Consider the following 20,429-nt stretch of genomic DNA (forward strand, 5'->3'; position numbering starts at 1 on the left):
ATTTGTGGTTCCATAAATCTTGCTCATAATCTATGGAGTTAGCATATAATTTGAGTACTTGTGGTGTGAGAGTATAAAGTCATTGTGAAGTACAATTGGTTGGAATTAATATAAATGTTTACGCGTTTAACTTTTAGGTTTTTTAAAAAAATGGAACAACATAATTGTTCAGCATATTGGATGCTCTATTCCAAGTTATCTTCAAGAAACTGGGGTCTGAATAAAGAATTTAAATGTTCTTTTTCATGTAGGCATGAAAACCTTAGATAATAGGGGAGATGAAACAGGTATTCTGCATGCTTACAATATTCTATAAATTTGTCATAGAAAGTACAGGAGGGTGTAAGACTCTTCCTAGGATTCCCAGAAGAAATCCTGCTTTATTCTCTTGGAAAGCTTTCTTTGCACGAATATACCTAATAATAAACCATCCAAATGTACTTGGATCTTTATTCAGTGTAAATAGAAATTCTCAAAACTATAACAGTGCAGCTCTAATGAGTAATTGAAAAGGTATTGTATCTGTTAAAAAAACCCCAACAAACCCCCCCAAAAAACTGGCTCCACTTGAAAGTTGCTGGAAAGCATGTTCATAGTTAATTATAAACAAATACTAGTTAACACTTTAAATAAAAAGAGAGGAAAAAGCAAAAAGATTCAGGACATAGACAAGCAGATGAAAGGATTCTTGTTGCCTTCCATCTGAGATTACTCAAATGCATTCCTGTATTCAATTACCTGAGAAGATGTGATATTCCCCTAAGAGAGATCAGGAGATCAGAAGGGATGGCAGTTTCGCGCATCTCCTTACTCATAGCCCTTTGAAACTGGTTCAGCAGAAATAGCTTAAATTGCAACAGGGATTGGGGCCAGACGGAAACTACAAACAGTAATCACTGGGTCAAGATCATACCACAAAGTGACAACAAAAAGTTCTGGTGGAGCAAAAGCTCTGACAGGGCGTTTGAATGCTGTTTGAGTAGACTTACAAGGTCTACTTGGAATAATTTCTAAATCAGAAGCAATGGGTCAACTTGTTTTGTGACTATGTTTATCTAGTACACCAAAGACATTGATAATTCTTATTGTTAGGTTTGAGTCTATTTTTCTCATCAAATTCCTTGCATATTCAACTCTAAGCTTAAGATTTAATGGTTTGTTTGGGTTTTGGTTTTTGTTGTTTTCTTTTTTTTTTTTTTACAAAGCCCCTATTATTTTTTTTACAGTCTTCCCCCAAACCTATTTCCTTTTTGATAGTTTCCATCTAAAAAGGCTTAGTTCTTCCCAGTACCACTCATGCCCCAAGCACATGAATCCTATTAAGTAAAACATGTCAAGAGAACAAACAACAACAAAATTCAAAAATTGAGGCAAAACGAATTCAGAAGTCTAAAGGGGAGTGGGAGGAGAGGGAGAGGAAAAAAGAGACTTTTCTCAAGAGCTTTCTACTGATTCTAGTGACTTTGCTATTCTGCTTTGGTATTTCAAGGTTTTTCAAAATACAGTCTTGAATAGTTTGCTAACTGCAAAAAAAAAATCAAAAATCTGTAAGTATTATTTTGGCGTTTTCTGAAGGCATTTAAAAGTATATATACTACAAGGAGAATGGGGGAATTCTCTCAGAAGCACTGACAGAGCTCTTGTAAACTTAAAGCTTAGATCCTAATAGTAGCAGAGTAACTGCATGCTCTTTCTCATGGTGGCAGTTCATCCAGTATTTGCTTTATATCCATTTTCTTTCTGTGCTAGTCACATGTTTGATGTACCTATGGAAGGTATCCTCATGGCCTCTGTCAGGTACCTCAGGTCCTCTTCTTAGTGGAGCTGAGTCAGAAGTGACAGATGAACTGCCTGATGTTCCATACACTTTTTAAGAAAGTCTATCCCTCAGTTTTGTTTTTAGTTCAGTTTTGTTGGGACTTTTTTGGAATTTGGGGCTCTGCCAGAGGAGACGTTTGGTATATTTTCAAAGCCCTAGCTACTAGTCACTCAACACCACTGTGGGGAAAAAAAGATGACTTCTTTGAAGAGCCTGGTAAATCTGCAACAAGGATTTTTAAAAAATGTTAGTAAGGAGTTCTAAAATTCTGCCGCTTTTTAACAATATGCGTATAACATAGGAGCATAATAACCCCCATTTAAAACAGAGTCAATTATCATACATTCAAACAAGAAATTGCAACAACAGAGATAATAGAGACAACAGATGTTATATACAATACCTATCCACACAGACAATAATCTGTACATGTAGAAAATAGATATATTCATGCTATTAACTTTTTTAAAAATCAGATTTAATGCACAAGGTATAACGGTTACATTTAGAGGAGACTAGTAGAGAAAGTTTATTGGACTGAAAATGAGGCGATACTTGGCATTGTCTTCATTCACAGAGTGGCTTGATTTCTGCAGAGAACTCAGCATAACAGATTCAAAATGTCACTTCCCACATAGGTCAGAGGGGACACTTTGTGGTCAATACATGGTTTATGTCCTTACCTTTGAATCTCTTTTCATTTAATTTCACCTTCTAGGCTTCTTAAAAAAAAAAAAAGTCTAATTGTAGAAAAGTGAATGATACTATTCTGCTGAAGACCAGTATTTTCTAGAATACCTGTTTATGTTTTTCACATTCAATTTGGTGAGATAATTCAGATTTTCATAAATGCATAGGTCACTTTAGTATGACTATTCATATATGTGCCTTTGTAGAAGTTTGTATGTAACCTTTGCAGGACTCTAATAAAAAAAAATTGGAAGAGCAAACACATGGAACAATGGCATGTATCATTCTGGAATGTGGATATATGCTGATAACGACAGAACATTTGAAAAAGATGTTAATTAGACTTCATTTGTGAGATCTTGTTTGAAAGCTCATTTTGAATTGCATGAAATACAGTTTTATGCCCCAATTATAAAACATTAAGCAGTAAATTTAAGCAAATACAAACAGTGTTAAGACAGAAGTTAGAACACATGATGTGAGTAATTTTTGAAAAAATATGTATGTCCTGTAGTTAAAAGAATTGATATAAGAGTACAGTAGTCGTGCTTGGTAAGCGATGATGTAGGGAGGAAGGAATGTACTTGAATTTTGACCAAATATATAAAGTGTTTTGGAGGTATAGACCTTGCTCTAAAGGGAGACCAACTTTAAATAATCTGAAGGTAACTTAATGGAAAAAGCAGGGAAACAGTGGAATGTCATCCAACAAGAAGGCATTAAAGATGCTTTCAAAAGTGAAAAGATAACTAAATCAGTATATGTTGTAAATTCTTGATAAGGTAGCTTTGCTCTGTGAGAGGTCACTTTCACTCTAAAATGTTCTAGTTTTTGAGTTGGCCATATTTTTCAGTATGACCTAAGGTTATTTTTCAGCTTTATTATTCGAAGCAGATTTTACAGAATATATTTGTCTTCAGGATTACGAAAGCTGTATATAAAGCCCTATATTATATAGAGTGTATGAAGGCAGACATATAAAACTGTTACCTTTTCCTACTTATGCATTACACGAAATAGAGTGTGTAGTATCTGCTGGTATGGTGCAGTCTTTAATAGATTTGGAACAGTGTATTTTTTAGGTGGTTTAGCATATTGGTATCAAGAATAAAGAAAACAATTCTTAGTTGGGGGTTTTAGAAAAGATGATGGGCCAATAAAATGTGGAATACTTGGGAAGTAAAACTGACCTAGGAGCGGGAACTCCTACATCTATCAGAAAAACTGCAAGCAGTCACTGCTGTGGTCAGCTGACCAATTCTAAATATATATGAAAACAGATATGGCTACTGCATGACTAGAAGACTTCTTTTAATGTTTTTCAAAGAAAAGCAATAAGATTTTCTGAAATAATCTTATTTCTTGAAGATAGAGCATAATTTTAATGGCAGAACAGAGTGCTCAGATATGCTCAGCTGCCATGATATCTCTGGAAATATTCAATTTTCCTGTAGCAGCCATTGCCATGGTATGATCCCTGTAGAGTGGGTATGGATATTCTCTTTTTTATTTAACCTGTTTGTAGCAGGAAATACACTTTTCTCCCACAAATGTTCTCTCAAGGTGGACACCTTTAGGTGATATTTGGCACTTAATGGATAGAGGTGACCAAAAAGGAAAAAGCTAAACTGGTGCCTTTCATGCACTTTTTTTACACTTGTGATGAACTGCTTTGAAGGAAGAAGTGACAGTAAAGATGCATTATATTGAATGAAATTATAATGTGGTGCATTCTGGGACACTTAACTGAATCCATCATAACTGAATTTTTTTTCCTTCCCTACTCAAATAGGAAAATAGGTTGAAAGCAGTTTGCCAATGGAGTGATTAGTACAGAGCAAAATACCAATAACCACTTATATCAGGTGCTCATATTAGTGGCCTGTTCCAGAAGTTATAGCAATCTCCAGCTGCTTCAACACTTAATAGTTGTTCCATTGTATCCAGGTGATTGTAAGACTTTGTTGTTTTGATAACAGGAGACTTTCTCTCCTTACGTTTTACAGCTTTTTGATGTTTACTCTATACTAATGCAAAAGCAGTCACCTGAATATTTTCTTCGAACAGGGACAAATCTTTGAGTGTATATACCATGTTTTCTTCTCTTTCACTGGTGCCACTTGTCATCTTGTGGAAGCAGAATTGTTTCCATCTCTAACTTTTTCTGTCTAGAAAAACGAGAGAGCAAGAGGGTTGTAAATTAAATTTACACTTGAATAATATCCTTTTGATAATATACAAGATGTGTTAAAGGTGTCATTACATTTGGACCAAACTACAACTGCTTCAGAGAAAATTCTTTCCTTGCAAGAATCTTTTTAATGCCAAAAGGTGATCTGATGCAGGATGAAATCTCTCTTTCTGGGTATAGTAGCTGCCTTATGCATATCTACTTATTACTTAAAAAAAAAAAAAAAAAGCACTATTACATGCACCTGCATCATTCAGGGATTCTAAAGATTCTTTTCACTGTGTAATACCCATTTCCTATGAACTTATTAAAAATACAGATACCAGAAGTACATTGATCTTGAGGTTTTTTTTCTTCTTCTTCTCTGGACCATAGTAAATTTCTTTTTTAATTGAAAGGAAACTTGTGCCAGAATGGTGATATTTTGACATGGTGTGATAAACTTAGGATAGTACCTTATGCTTGCTCTTTCAAAAAGTAAATTGTGGAATATTTGTTCCATTGTTGGTGGGTAAATAATTGTATGTATGCATGTGTAGAACAGTTGAAATAAAGAAGGAAAAACCTGAAATCGGCAGCTCAAATGATATTCCACCTCATCAGTCCTAGAAATGATAAAAAGAATTATGTCCTATGAATATGACATATGCACTATAAGACTATCATAGGCTGGAACATGCTAGCTTCCGTTTCTAAGCATTGTTTGACCAAAAGAATTCAAATTACATTTTTCTGTAATAGCATGATTAGTTTTAAAAATTGTATCCACAGATACTTAGGGAATGTGTTAATGCAGAATGAGATATTTGATTTCACTTCATCAGGGGAGTTTGTGTGCAGTTTGTGTGCAGTTTTTATTCGCTTTTGAACTTTATGTCTTTACCAGTCATACCTTGACCTTCAGGATTGAAGTATGAAGAGAAAAAAAAGTATTAATGAAATTCTGTCAAAGCTGCAGCGTGTCACCTGGTTTCTTATCCAGAGCAATGCAAGGCTTTCAAGAAAAACTCCAGCTCAGCCCAAATTCATTCAGCACTGGGCTCAAGCTCACTCAAAAGGGTTTTAAGCCCTCACAAACCTTTTGAAGAATCTGGGCTGAGTTTCAAGTCGGTATTGAGACCTGTAATCAGGCAAGATTCACATGCTCTTCAATTTCCTTGAGAACATTTACCCATCTCTCCCTCAAGTTTTTGTGGTTTGCTGGGATTTTTTTCAGCATAACAACGATAGAGCCCCAGTCTCCAAGTAGTCATTACTAAATACAATGTTTCCTGCTGCAAACGTCCTGGCACTGCCCACTCTACACAGCAGACTACATTGCTACTAATAAAAAGTATTTGCTGCATTGGACAAAACTCTAATCATTGTTGTGACTGCAGAAAGTACAGGGAAATTCCATTTGTGTGTCTTTGCTACAGATTTCACATGCCTATTTTAGTGGATGTTTTTGCGTATTGCTGTTGATTGAAACATTGTAACAAAAAACCAGTGATTATCTTTGTACCCTAATTATGTCATTGCTTTTCTCTTTTTTGCAAAATTTAAAATTAGGATTTACCTTTTCAGAGGTAGTGTATCTACAATGTAGAAAAATATTTTTAATTATTACTGTAGAGCTATGTGGGGAAAGTGGAATAAAAATAGCTTAAAGGTTTCTTCTTTTTTAGATTTCTATATGAATTTTATACCATTGACATTTGTTACTAGGACAGTTTAGAGCTTCTTTATGTTCCAAAACCTACTGACTCTTGGGAATCCTAAAATTCTCCTTGCAAATTATCAGGCCAGAAGTCCAGCAAACTGAAAAGGAGAATCAAGTACCAAACTAAAAAGCTTTCAGCTAAAGCCTGAAGATCTTAAATCAGATTTAAGTTGTGTTACCTGAATATCTACATAAATATAAATCTCACCTAAGCACACATGCACAGAGCAGACTAGCGATTGCTTTGCACCTTGGTGATACCTAAGTTAATGTGCATATTCTCATGAATTTTTTTGTATCAGAATACCCATCTAAATTAAGTGGAATGGGTACAAAATAATTATGGAAAAACATAATGCAAATAGATAATTTTTTTCATCAATGTGTCACAATGACAATTTCTTTTTTCTAACTTCCTTCACGTGATCACCAAATGATAATTTCCTTCATATAAAACCAGTTGTGTTTTCCATGTGGGCCTGCTATAGCTCTAGTACTTCACTAGTTGATGTGTGTACACGGAGAGGGAAGAGTTTTTATTTGTAACTGTCAAGCAGCTTTTAGAAAAGCTATAAGGCTGAATCCTTCCTGCTCTTCATTCAGCTTTTTCTCAGTAGACAAGTTTCCATATTATTTAAGTTTTTGTAATCATTATTTAAGATCTGTTTTTAAGTCGCTTTCATTACTTCATTGTTGTTTATATTGCTGCAAGATTATTATTTTTTTTTAATTTTCAAAGCTTGCTTTGAGTTTGGTGGGGGTGTTTGTGGTTATGGTTTTGGATTTCTTTTCAATTGGGTTATCAAAGTCCATGTAGTTTTGTTTGTGTGGGTTTTTGCTGGATGGAGTTTTTTTTGTTTGTTTGTTTGCTTTTCTTTTAGAATTGATCTATATGAGTATATCCTCAGGTGGTTTCTGCACATTTTACACGTGCCATATTTACAATTAAAAATATCCTGAAACGTATTGATCTTTCACCTTGTTACTAATTATTTGATTGTAATTTTACAGCTAAAATAGACCAAGAAAATGAAGAGAAGTCACTAACAGAAGCACATAAAAGGTAAGAAAGAACAATGCATAAAACCTTTCTTTGAAAAATATGTTTTTATAGAGCTTGCTGTATTGGTAACCAGCATTATTGTATTTTTGAACAGTGATAGGAGTACACTCAGAAAACTAAGTGATATTCATTTATTGTCAATTTTAATTTGACAAATAGGAAAAAAGTTTGAAATTCTTTAGAGAGATATTGTATGTGACTCCTGTCATTCAGAAAATTCCCCAAACAATCATTATTCATTAGGTAACGTTTCTTGTGCTTATAAAATGTTAATTTTATAACAAAGAATGAAAATCTTTTTTTTCATATACTAATGGTATGTATAATTAAATGTGACTTCCTTTGTAGAATTACTACTAGATCTTCAAATACTTCTTGTAGCAAAAAACAAAATACCTCATTAAATTTCATTACAGATGTCTGCAGCTGAGAAAGTTATCAAAATTGGGAACCTCACTGCATTGCATAACTTGTGGTTTCTTCTGATGTTTTGGAAGAGTTCTGCAGAAACAATGTTTAAATGGGACAGATTTTTATCTGTCCCAGCAAGAGATCAAAATATGACCCACACCATTTATAGTCCAGATTTAGTGAAACTGGCAGTCTGTGTTTGTTTTTCTTTCACTAAATATAGCATCATCTTTTTGTACTAGCTACCACTGCTACTGAATATATACTAATGAATATATCCATTAAATATTCCCAGAATTGTGAAGTGTCTCAATAGGATTCCTGTAAAAGATATAAGTATAAAAGTTTCTAGCTTTTATTATGGTTTGTTAGCCATTCTATGGCCTTGATACCCAAATTTGCTGCCTGCAGTAATGTCACAGTGCTGCTGACATCTGGCACAGCACCACATTTTCTCTCTGTTCCCTTGGGCCATGTACTGAAGATAATAACTGAAAAGGAAACCAAGAGTAGAGTGTTCCTCTGCCAGAAGAACCTTCCTTCTTACTTGTGAGGAGATGGTGGATCCACCATTGGTGGTGCTGGATCATGATGGAAAAAAATGCAACAAAGGGAATATTGCTTTGGCTTAGTATCATACCTCTTGCTCAAGTATATGGAAGGCATTCCTGACATTTCCTAGGTTTGTTTAGCTGCTCTGTTACGTAATTCTTATCCTTAACATTTTCCTTCACGATGAAGCTTTGAGAGAAGATACTGCTATTAGGAGATTTTTGTGGTAGTTGAGTGCTCTTTTAAGGAAACTGTTTTTCCTATAAAGAAAGGATTAGAGCACAAGTCAAAACCTGACAGAAATCTAACGGCAACAGAATCCGCAATCTGTACAGAAATCTTATGACTTGTCACTATCTTTTGGTGTCTAATTCATTCTCTATTCTACTCTTTTTCCCTGACTAGGCCAGAACCATAATATCAAAAACTGTCTATGGGCTTATTTAGCATCCACAATATGGGACAAGGAAGAAAACTACTCCATAGATTCTTATTTAGCTCGATCTGCTCCTTCTGACTTGTCCTAATTCTTTCTTCTCCTGCAATGTTGAATGTAGCAGCTCCTTTTATACAGTTTGTCAAAGAAGAAAATTCAGCTTCATTGTTCCTCTTTACTGTGAATATCTAGCAAGGATATTCACGGGCACAATCTTTTGTGGAACATACGAGGAATTATGCTAGGACCATATCAGGACAAAGTAATTTTGTACTAGTATCTACATTACATTTTCTTTCTTCCTTCCACCTTTCCACTAAAATTCTTGATTAGATTAGTGGATTTGTTAAAATACTGAAGACAACTCCATGTATAGTTTTAGTACTATGTGTAATTATTTCACTAAGATCTTTAATTTAGCTTAGAAATAAAATGCCTGGGATCCATTTTGGCAGGCGTGGGTGAAAAAGAAGATGAGAGCTTAAAAAGCTAAATAAAAGATTAGTTACATTTGACTAATCATAGGTAGAATAGCAGTGCATAGGATGACTAGGCAAGCAAGTAGTGCAAGGAAAAGTGATGGATTAGATGGAGCAAAGTTAATGTGATTAATGTGCTTGGATTTTTCTTGTTGAAGTGGATAACTTCAGCCCATGTATAAGTTCAGGTCTACTGCATGAAAGCATTTCTTTACCTTTCATTAAAAACTATGAATTTTCTTCTTTTTTTTTTTTGTTAGTTTGGGCACAAAATATTAAAGCTGATGTCTCCATTAAAATACGAAAGTCTAAAAGAAAAACCCTTGCATCAATAAGAAAAAATATTTCTGAAATGAATAATGACTTGAAAATGCAGCAATGTGTATTTTTAAAAAGCTCAATTGTGCAACAGATGAACTGAAGTGGAAAGTTAATCTTACATACAAAATGAAGACAAAGAAAATGGAATGTCTGCTCCAGGGACTCCATACAGTGTATAGCTGTTCATTTGTCACAAGTGAGAAAATGTTTAATCAGTTTTGAAATGATGTATTCTCTCTTTATTTATCGTGTTTAGTGACTTTAAGAGTGTCAGTATGTAAAGTGTTTATCCAAGGGATGGATTTCTGGCACATGGATAAAATGAAAAGTGAAATGTTTAGCTCGCAATAGGCATATGTTCCAAGATCTCTCTGAGTAAGTATCCTGAGATGAGAAGAAAGCACACAGGTCTGTGTTTATCTAGCTTACGCAGGCAGACAAGGAAGGCTCCAGCCTGGTATTAACACTGAAGTGACATGGAATGTCTTCACCAAACCCCAAACAATTACATCATTCCTTTAACAATATTGATAAAGTGTAATAAGAAAGAACCTGGCACTTTCCAATTAGATCCTCATTGCTAAATGCTTGAGAAACTGTGAAATACTGTCAAGTTAAAAACACTAGTTTTGGGGGGAGGCAAACGAAGTAAAACAGAAAAGAAAGAGGAGGAGGGGGAAAGAGGTGCTTTTGTATTTTAGGAGTCCTCAATTTGGTGCCCTTTTTTTTAACTTTAAATCTGTCCAAGACTCATAGTATATGGTCAAATCACATAGCTGTGTATAACACTTAAATTACTTTATAAATAAAATTTAACATCTTTAAAAACTGGGAGATACAGTACACTTTCCACAAAGGAACAAGAGTTCTCTGTTTTCTGTATTTTCATTTACTTAGCTTTAAATATCTTTAATTTTTCAAGATGTGATTTTATTTAAGCAGCAAGAAAAAATTAAAAGCATTGTTTCCAGGTATGCTTAATAAAATCTTAGAATGAGATAGACTTTGATCACAGTATCCACAGCAAGTAGGAAGCAAGACTACAACAAAATTGGTGTCCAAATAATATGACAACTAGTGTATTGTTTACCATGCTAGGATAAAAGGTAATAACAACAGCAGCAATACAATTTTGCAGACTTATAATCAGAAATTAGTTAGTTACTCTTCTTGCATTTGATTTCTGAAGAATCAGTAGCTAAACAACCTGACTGGAATTACTAGAAACAGCATTACTAGAAATAGTGAAGCTGAAGGTCCTCTGCCTTGCTACTTGAATAACTCTACAGGAATAGCATGTAGCTTTATTACTTACTTATAATACCTCACCCACTATTGAGTTCTGATCTTCTTGGAGGGCTTCCAGATTCATGTCTTTTTCAGAAGAAAATAAATCCAGACTTGTAACACTGATCTCTCTTCCACTGAAATAGTTAAGATGATCTTTTTTTTCCCCATTCATGTCTTCTTGGAATAACATCTAGGGAATTATTAAAAAATTGAACTGGAGGTGTTTGGGTTTTATATCCGAGATACAGTCAGATAATCTCCAATTTTTCCTGCTATCTCTCAGTCTAAAAATGAAGCATCAGATTCTAAATTCAGTGCAGTAGCACTGAAAATTGCCCAGTTACTTATATTTCATATAATTTACTCATATTTATTATAATTTACTCATACTGCACTCATGTAAGAGACAATGTATGCTGAAAATTGTTTAAGAATGCATAATGAGAATATATATATTTCTTTTATAAAAGATCAAATAGAGGACTTTCTGCCTTTTGACGTAAGTATCAACAGGGGAATTTAGGATGTGTGTGGCTTGGTATGGAATGCTCATCTTTCCATGTCAGGATATTTTTATTTGGTTTATTTATAATTTGCTCCCATTACTTGCACATTCCAGTGATTTTTAGACTTTTAAGTGCTTCCTAAGTGCAGCCTCCCAGGCACCTCTTCTGTTTTCAAGACTTTTAATAATCCAGTTAGAAATGTGTTGTGGCTTTCTTTTGCTGTAGCAACAAAATGACATTAATTTTGAAGAGAAATGTTTACTTTTAAATTCCCTGCAAAAAAAAAAAAAAAATTCTCCTGACACAACAGTCTTTGCAGACTTCCATTGGCTTCACTGAACATGAAACTTGGGGAGGAACAAAGCTTTACACCTGCTTCTGAACTGACAAGCTGATGACACTTAGAGAAATAGCAGACAGTATGGTACAATGGCACTGCTGAAAAGCAACACCTCGAAATGTAGCACCTAAGTCTGGTAATCCTTTAAAACATTAAAAGTTCCTCCCACCTCACTACCCTCCACACAGTGTTTTGGATTGTTTCCAAAAGTGAACTGTAAAGTTAAAGTGAAAATTGAGTTAATGATTGAAATAAACTGGTGAAAAGCTTAGAATGGAGAGAGGTATGTAGTTTAAAAAAAAAAAAAAAAAAAGAAAGGCAAAACAACAGCACAAAACTTTTAACTGAAAGGCAAGAATATGCTATTGGACTCTGTCTTTCACTACTCTTTGGCCATTCATCCTTTGTTGGTTCTTTTACTGTTATGTCTCTCTTCTCGCTGTGTGGCTCCCAGCGTGCAGACTAGAATTGCTTACAGTAATACATTTCAGACTGTAGGTATACATTAGTTGGATCAGCAGAAAATAAATACTTGGTGCGCAAAGGAAATGTGTATAGAAGGAGCTTACAGACTGTTAAACAGTTTGGATCATTCTAGTTTAGTATCCTGTCTCTGACAAAATATCAGGACCTGTAAATATGCAGTAATGGAAACTTAACCAGCAGTTTAGTTATGTCAGAAAGTCTCTGCTGAAAAATGGGTAATTAATCTTATCCTGAAAGATGAAGTCCTCATCCTTTTCTGAAAATATTTGCCAAACAACAGAAGTCCTTAACTATTTGTAGGATTGATTTTGCCTGTAAGAGCATCATCTTTGCTTTTAAAGATGACTGCCTCCTTGCTTAGAAAAATAATTTCATTTTATTAGTTTTAAATTAGTTTGCATTTAATGACAGTGATAGTATGAACAAATGGTAATATAACTTTTAACACACTGGGATACAATTCAGAGATCTAATGTTCTGCAGTGTAAACTGATCTTTAAGCAACTTATTCAAAAGTTAATGTAGAAGATTTATTCTTAGATCCCATAGTAAAAGATAAAGGATAATAGTTTAAGGATCAACTACAGTTACCCAGCTAAGTAACATTGATCATAATACAGCTAAGTAACACCCTAAAAACAATATAGTTAAAATAATTTGATAAACCCAAAGCTAATACTATGGCACTAAACTGAGGATTAAAAAAAAAAAAAAAAGACAAAACCCCCATGTAGCTAATGTAATGAGTGGGAAAAAATACAGAAATTAAAATATTTCAATGTTGCATATTTTTTGGCTTCCAGTTTATGCCCAGCAGGTGGTTTCACTGAGTAGCCTTCAAAAATTCAAGATACTCCTCTCGAGCTGTTGCAGCTGAAATAAAATGCTTGTGTGTGTGTGTGATTAGCTCCTGTGCCTCTCCATTGTGCATCAGCTTCTGATTATGTTCAGTAGGATTTTTCTTTCATCATATTTTCCACCTGAGCTGTTTGATTAGATTGTTTCCTAAGACCTTCATGGTACAGTGTTCACATTTGCAATGACTGTGACTTAAATGTGGATAACATGACTTTTTTACTCTTATGTCAATTTGCCACTACAGTGGATGCTTTCTTGTTGTATGTTAAGATTTACTTTAAGTATTATTATATTATACGGTTTTGTAATGTATAGGCAAATAGAAATTAGAATGTCAGGGAGGGGATTTAATTAGGTCACAACTGCATTAACTCATCCGGAAACTAACCAGTAGTAATCTGTAGGATATAGATCATTCCTTCCATAACAATTTCCAGCTGATGGAAGACTACCATCCACAAGCCCTTCACAGTGTAGGGCTTGCTTCAGCCTGATACTGAAACTCCACTGTTCTTCTCATACATGGAGATGAAGTGACTAGGAAAAAAAAATGCTGTCTCTTTACTCTTCCTCAGTTTTATTTCTCAGTCTTGTTGCCTTGTTTCTTGATTGCCTTAACGAGCAAAAGCAGCTTTAGTGGGCCGGATCCCTTCTGCACTGTCTTAAATGAATGCTTCTCATGAGATAACCTTACACCCCTCTTTTCTCAGCTGCTGCCTATAAGATGGTTCTACCTTAATCAGTCTGTTGAGGAGGTGAAACTTCCTTCTTCATCCTGAAGAAAACAACTAGGGAAATGGTCACCCCAGACCAGAAACACCATGAAGCCTTTGTGTAATCCTTGGAAGGGGTGGGAACAACTCCTCCAGACATGAGGCAGTGCTCCCAGGCCAAAGCAGTATGGTTTATTTAGCTTTGCTTGTATGTGTGAATATTGAGTATTCACAGATCCAGAGTGATATGGTTATTTAATACAATATTTCTTATAATTCCAATGGCTGCCACCTTCTCATTTAGACTTAATACTTTAGAAAATGCTGCCCATTTTCTCTACTCATCTATACCAAGATACTGTCACCACTATGAAGGGAATATATTGGGATAACTTGGTAGTTGAATCTTAAATGCTTAACATTTGAAAAATGCATGTAAAGACCTTTTCAACCTGACAGTTCATCAAGACAGATATTGAAATCTTTCAACTTTCTTTCATAGTATTTTCTTGTAATTGACTCAGAATATGAAAGCCCCCATGAAAACAGTTGAGTTTTCAGCAAAGGCTAGATTACTTCAATTCATAGTTGTGCTGGCCTGTGGTGATATTAGTGGATACATGTTAAGAAGAGAGCTCTTGAACATTGAATTAAGTAAGAACATTCTACAGAACAACCTCAAAGGGTTAAGATGAAAGTGTATCACAAGACATTTAAAATTCTCTAATACCCAAGTATTTCAGGGCATTTTTATTCTATAATTTTTAAAGAATAGAAACTGAATTCTAAGTTTGACTTGAGCACCAAAATGGAAAAGAGAACATGATTATGCCCAAAACCCTCTGTACATTAATTTCACTTGCTATATTTAGAGTGTATTTTTGTCAATTCATATATATAAAATTTAATCTATACTGAATGATATTCTTAGAGCATGGGTTAATATTATGTGTACCTGAAATTTGGTAAACCATGTGTGTGGTTTCTGTCTAGATATCTAAATAATCTGTTGTAGATTTAAGACAAATTATTATTTCATTATATAATTGTTATTATTATCTTTGTAGAAAAATCTGACCTTTCCTTTGCATGAATTTCAGTCATAAAAATGAGCCACACCAAGAAAGCAGGCAGATTACAAGGCTGAGGTCGATGTCAATAAATTGAAAAAACATAACAGTATTTAGTGTGCAACAGTTATGCACTACTTCCGTATGTAATTATAACCTCTTTAAGAAATAATGATTGCTCAGAAAGCCTCCATTGTGCTAGACAATGAAGATGAGCTGTTTTAATAGAAATATTTGATGTCAGGTTGGGCTTTAACATGAGGCATTTAGCTGTGTCTTACAGCACTGAGGCTAGGAGCTTGTGTGTCAGATCACTGCTGTTGAAATTCATTCTACCGCTCTATTCTGTGTCTATTGGCAAAGTTTTATTTCCTCAATTTTCTAAGGGTTATTTAATATGTTTGAAGCTCATATGTTAGTCTTTTTAAGAGAGAAAAATACTTTTTTCTTGGATATGTTGCTGGGCCTGATTTTCCAGTGCACACAATTACATAACATTGTTTTACACATGCTTATATTGTCTATGGCCAGTTTAGCACACAGATCTATCCATGTGCCTACATAGGAGCTTAGCTGTGATATCCACACATAAAATTAAAAGCATTAAACTCCAAGAAAGAGAGCCTATACGTTCCTGCAAAGTGTTCAGATTACATGGATTACAACTAACACCAATGCATCTATGGAACTGTAACTACCTCAAGCCAGGTTTTTGAGAGAGAGTTTGAACCAGTTTAAAATTGTTATTTTAAAATGGCTTGAAAAAGCACATGCAAATTAAAAATGCATTTAAAGAGTCATGTTAAAAATGTGTTTTGTTTCTTTTCTCATAGTGGCCTGTTAAAATACAAATGTCAGACACAAAAAAGAACACAGTTAGTTCAGTTTCTAATGTATTCTCTCAATTCATATTTTAATCTGAATAATATTCTTGAACAGAGACTTAACCTTTAAATATGCACAACAGAATTTAGCTTCACATAAACCCCAAATGCTGGGTGAACTGTAGATAATAAGTGTTTTGTATGTGATACAATGAAGGTAGCAAAAATTCTTCTAACCTACATTTCCTGACCTTTGATTTTCAAATGGAAAGAGGCTGAGTCAGTCTATGCAGAATGACTTTAAGGTATATTTGCCAAATTTCATCATACTCAATCAATATACCTTAATCTGGACCTGATAAAATTATTTTCTAAATTAAAAAGATTGTGAAAATCTCATTGCTCAAATTCACTTTTCAACAGAAGTATAATTTAATTTAGTTATGGCTGTATTATGTTGCTGCTTTGTAACCTTCTGTTACAAAGCACTTTGTTCATGAAACACAGTACCAAACAAATACCTATTGAATCAAGTAAATATAAGGCTCTGGAATAACAGTTTAAACTGAGGTTGAAGAGGTAATCTGATATGTGAAGGGTTTATTCATTGTAAGCACCATAGGATCATCAGTCTACCTAAAATTTTGGTTTTCACAAAATGTTTGAGTGCAAAGTTATACTCCTAGTACCTATTGAATTTAAGTCTGTGTCACAGTCTGTGCTCTGCTTCAGTTAGTGGGTCTGCTGCCACCCGTATAAAACGTGGAAGGTTCATTTGTGTTACTAATCAATATGTACAATTGATAATATTGATCATTGTAGATGAACATTAAAGCTGTAAAACATTCCTAGTACTGGGAGGGAGGGTGTCAAAATTCTCATGAACAAAGCAGACTGGCCTATCGAAACATTTTTTCTGTTCTTCCCCTTGGATGCTTTTTGTTGGGAGAAAAAAAAAATGGTACTTCAAAGGTACAGGGATTTTTTTGGTTGTTATTGAAACTGTTAATTTTCATATGTTGGAACAATAAAAAACTTTTCTGTTTAATATGAATTTATAGGAGGCAAGGGACTAGAGATGAGGGAGATGACTTAGGATTCAAAACATTGCAAATGTTTGGCAGGTTTTTTTTAGAGGAAAGGAAAAATCTCTTGAGACCTTTGTTTTTTAAGGAACAATATTACAAAATACGTAGTTACACAATATAAATTGGCAAATGAAAGAAGAGATTAATGGTTCTGGCAGCTAACTGAAGCTGGCATATTATCTCAACTTTCTTTTTAATATAAGAAAGTTTCTTTTCTTCCTTAATAAAAAGGGGCAAAAATTAAAGAACAACAAGAAATTTCTTACCAGCATTTAAGTACTAGATATCTTGAATGAACCTATATTTACTTTTATATTTTCTTACTTGTAATTATGCAGCACAAGGGACCGCACTGAGGAGAGGCAATGAAAATTTAAAAAAAAAAAAAAAGAAGGTGAAGAAAGTGATGTGAAGTTATAGTGCAGAGAAGGACCCTCAACAAAATACAGTCTTCTCAGGATACTACGTCCATAAAGTTTCTTGCAATCTTGAGCTATCTCAATAACCAGGATACTGATTCTGTTTCATTTTACATAGCTTTGTGTTACTTTGTTGAACTGCTTGATAATCTGTTTTAAGACTAACTCTCATTAGTGCTTTCAGATGTTGAGTACGCAAAGAGAATACATACAAAGTCTTGGCCACTTTATAAAAGAAAACAAGAATTAATATGATGATTCAAATGATTAGCTTTTCCAAACAAGTACTGTTACCTATATATTATACTCATCTTCCCTATGCAGGCAACAATTCAGAATCAACACTGAACAGGCTTATATTCCCACCAACTCGTTTTGGCTTTAAATACAACTCATGTCAGATTTAAAGTAGTAGGAGGCACATACAGTCTTTTCTTTCCCTTTTACCTTCTTTCTTTTGGTACACTATGCTTAGTTCCAAATTTTATTTGTGAGTTTAATCAAACTAAAATGCACCTTAGCAGCTCCAACCTGACTTAGAACTGCTTCACAGAACTAACATAGTAACACCACTAACAGTACCTGTTCTTAATCTCAAACGTACATAAATAATAATGCTTAGCAAATTATAAAGGCAAACCTAAATAGCCAAGAATATCCAGGTTTGAACTGCAACAAAAATATGTAGTCTGGTAAACAGTGTAGAGTTGTAGAAACACTTTTTTCTGCTTTTAAGTCCACATTGAAACAACCCTTTACCTTTGCATGTGATTTAGTTTGCTGTATGGGGAAACTGGATGCGTGTTGGTGCGTATGTCCACCATTTCTCAGAAAAGTCAGCCAGGGCATGTCTGTACCTATGGTTACTTTGCTTTTTTTTGGCCACAGAAGCCTGACCAAATAATGCTGAGATGAGCTTACTCTGTCCGTTGCTTAGTATTGTTGATTTGTCTCCTTATTACTTTCTTTTTCCTTTTTTTTTTCCAGCAAAGGAAGTATTTTTGTTGTTTCCAGCTGCTCTATATCCTCTCCCTCTACTTTGTGTGATCTACGTCGTACATTTGCATACATACGCGCATGTGTACGAACATATGTTATACATATTTATAAACTGGCCAATGCATCACAGACAGAAGACTTGAATCTGAATCACTGTCTGCAACTTTTTGCTAACTGGTTTCAAAATGGAATGGAAAAAAATGCTGAATAATCTATAGCTGCTCTTAAAATATTCCTAATGGATCAGATCTATTAGCTAGAAATGTTGTCAATGACCCATTTGCAATGTGAATAATTCTTTTCTTTCTCATGTGATTAAATTTGGTTTGGCTGTTATTACATCCATTCCTTTCTTCCCTCCAAACAGAAAAATCACTTTCATAGTCTCATAGTTGTACACAAGGGAGCACAGAGAAAAGTCCAGTGATTCATTCATCAAATTTCCACATTTGAGTGAGAGTAAGCAGTGAGTTCAGACATCTCAGTCTGCAATAATTTTTCTGAATTACACGAACACTTGAACCAAGGAAATTAGAAGACAAAAAAGGGAGAAAAGGAACTGACTATCTTAATCTTATTTCCTTACTTACTTGCCAGGGATGAGCAACTCTTACATTGTTTTGAGAGAGTTTGATGCTATTTAGTTCTCCTTCAGGGTCGATATGAGAGATATGAAACCCAGTCCGAAAGCTGTTTAGAGAACTCTGGCTTTTGCCATGTCAGGATAAGACAGTGGTGTGATCATCACTGGCTTATTTTTAATCATGCTTGAAAAGTCAGGCTGTTTGAAGCAAAGGCAGTGACCTCCTTTACCTCTTTTAATCCTGGAAAATAACTTGCATGCCCTTCCTTCCCTCTTCCATGACTGCAAGGTCTTTTCTAATGCACGTTCTTTTCCTTTAAGACACTCAGGAATCATATGGAAAACTAGGAACATTTTCACTTAAGAAATGGACACTAAACAAGCTTTGCAATACTAGTTTCATAATAAATGATTAATTTTGCAGATAGATTAAATGAAAGTTAGAGAGGTCAGATGAGTTTCTCAAGGTTGTATGCTGCAGAAATTAATTTGGGTATAGAAACAAAAGACTTTTGAACTCTAGTCCCTTATTTGACAAAAAAAAATGCTATTCCTAGTCAGGACTATCAACAATGGTATTTGCAGATGTTTTGTTTCAAAATGTGCTGAAGAATCAATAGGAACATTTGATTGAGCTACCTGAGAGAAAAGCATCAGAGAAAAGATATTTACTGCCTGGCTGAAGTTTGAAAGGATGGTGTCTAGTCTTGGGGCTATGGCAGTGTCATCCAAATTTCTCTTGGTATTTAAAATGTATGTCCCCTCCCAAAATCAGCTTTGAGATATGTCTAGTTTGACATATGTAAACATTTCCATTTCAGATATTTAAAGACCATGGTAACAGAGAGGATTTACTGCTGTCCATGTTTTATTATTTGATGCATTTGGATTCACTTTGTTTGCTTTGTCTTTCATGTGTGAATTTCGCCACTTTGTCTTGTAGTACAAAAATGACAGCATCAAATGTATAGCAAGCAGGTTTCCGTATGTCATCTAAACACACTCTAAAAAACCTGCTGAATAAGGGTAGACCTCTCTGGTTTGGAAGAAATATAGTAACTGTCTTGACTGTTTGATCTCTATGTATAGCAAAAAAAAAAATATTTGATTCATGGAGATTTGTGCCCTGAAGTATTACTGTGTTGCAGCTGATGTCTTGTGCATTGTTACTGGGCATTAGAAAGGTGTGACGTGTTAACAGTGACAACCTGCTATGCTGCTGCTGCTTCACATTTCACAGATGGCTTATTTCCCTTACCTCCCAGAGTAACTGTCAGGGAGGCAAACAACCTGTATGAGCATTTCTCTTCTTTCTATAAACCTAGTAATTACCTTACAGCTATTAGACACAGCTGTATGCATGTGTAAGGTTATACCGGCTATACAAGTGTTCTTCAGGGAGATTTTCAGTCACCAGAGGAGAAAAACATTGGCTATCTCCTTCTCCTCAAAGAGGATAGTTGTAATAATTGAAGAGTTAGTGCTGTTCATCTTTTTTTTTTTAATTGAGCATTCTTCTATGCAGTATGAATTTTATTTTGATTGGCTTCCTGTTTCTTGGGATGTTTTCCTGTGATGGAATTCTGGCT

General features: G+C 34.6%; 1 protein-coding gene across 2 annotated transcripts in view; it reads left to right on the top strand.

The window, feature by feature from the left end:
- FMN2 (formin 2) overlaps nt 1-20,429 on the top strand; it is a 179,686-nt gene that overhangs the window by 139,979 nt on the left and 19,278 nt on the right. For both annotated transcript variants that reach the window (XM_017806715.1, XM_017806716.1), the window contains one exon: nt 7,414-7,465. In XM_017806715.1, coding sequence (XP_017662204.1) covers nt 7,414-7,465 — 52 coding nt within the window. The remainder of the gene's footprint in view (nt 1-7,413; nt 7,466-20,429) is intronic.

This window comes from Lepidothrix coronata, unplaced genomic scaffold, assembly GCF_001604755.1.
Source record: "Lepidothrix coronata isolate B3197 unplaced genomic scaffold, Lepidothrix_coronata-1.0 Scaffold16, whole genome shotgun sequence".
Classification (NCBI taxonomy): Eukaryota; Metazoa; Chordata; class Aves; order Passeriformes; family Pipridae; genus Lepidothrix; species Lepidothrix coronata.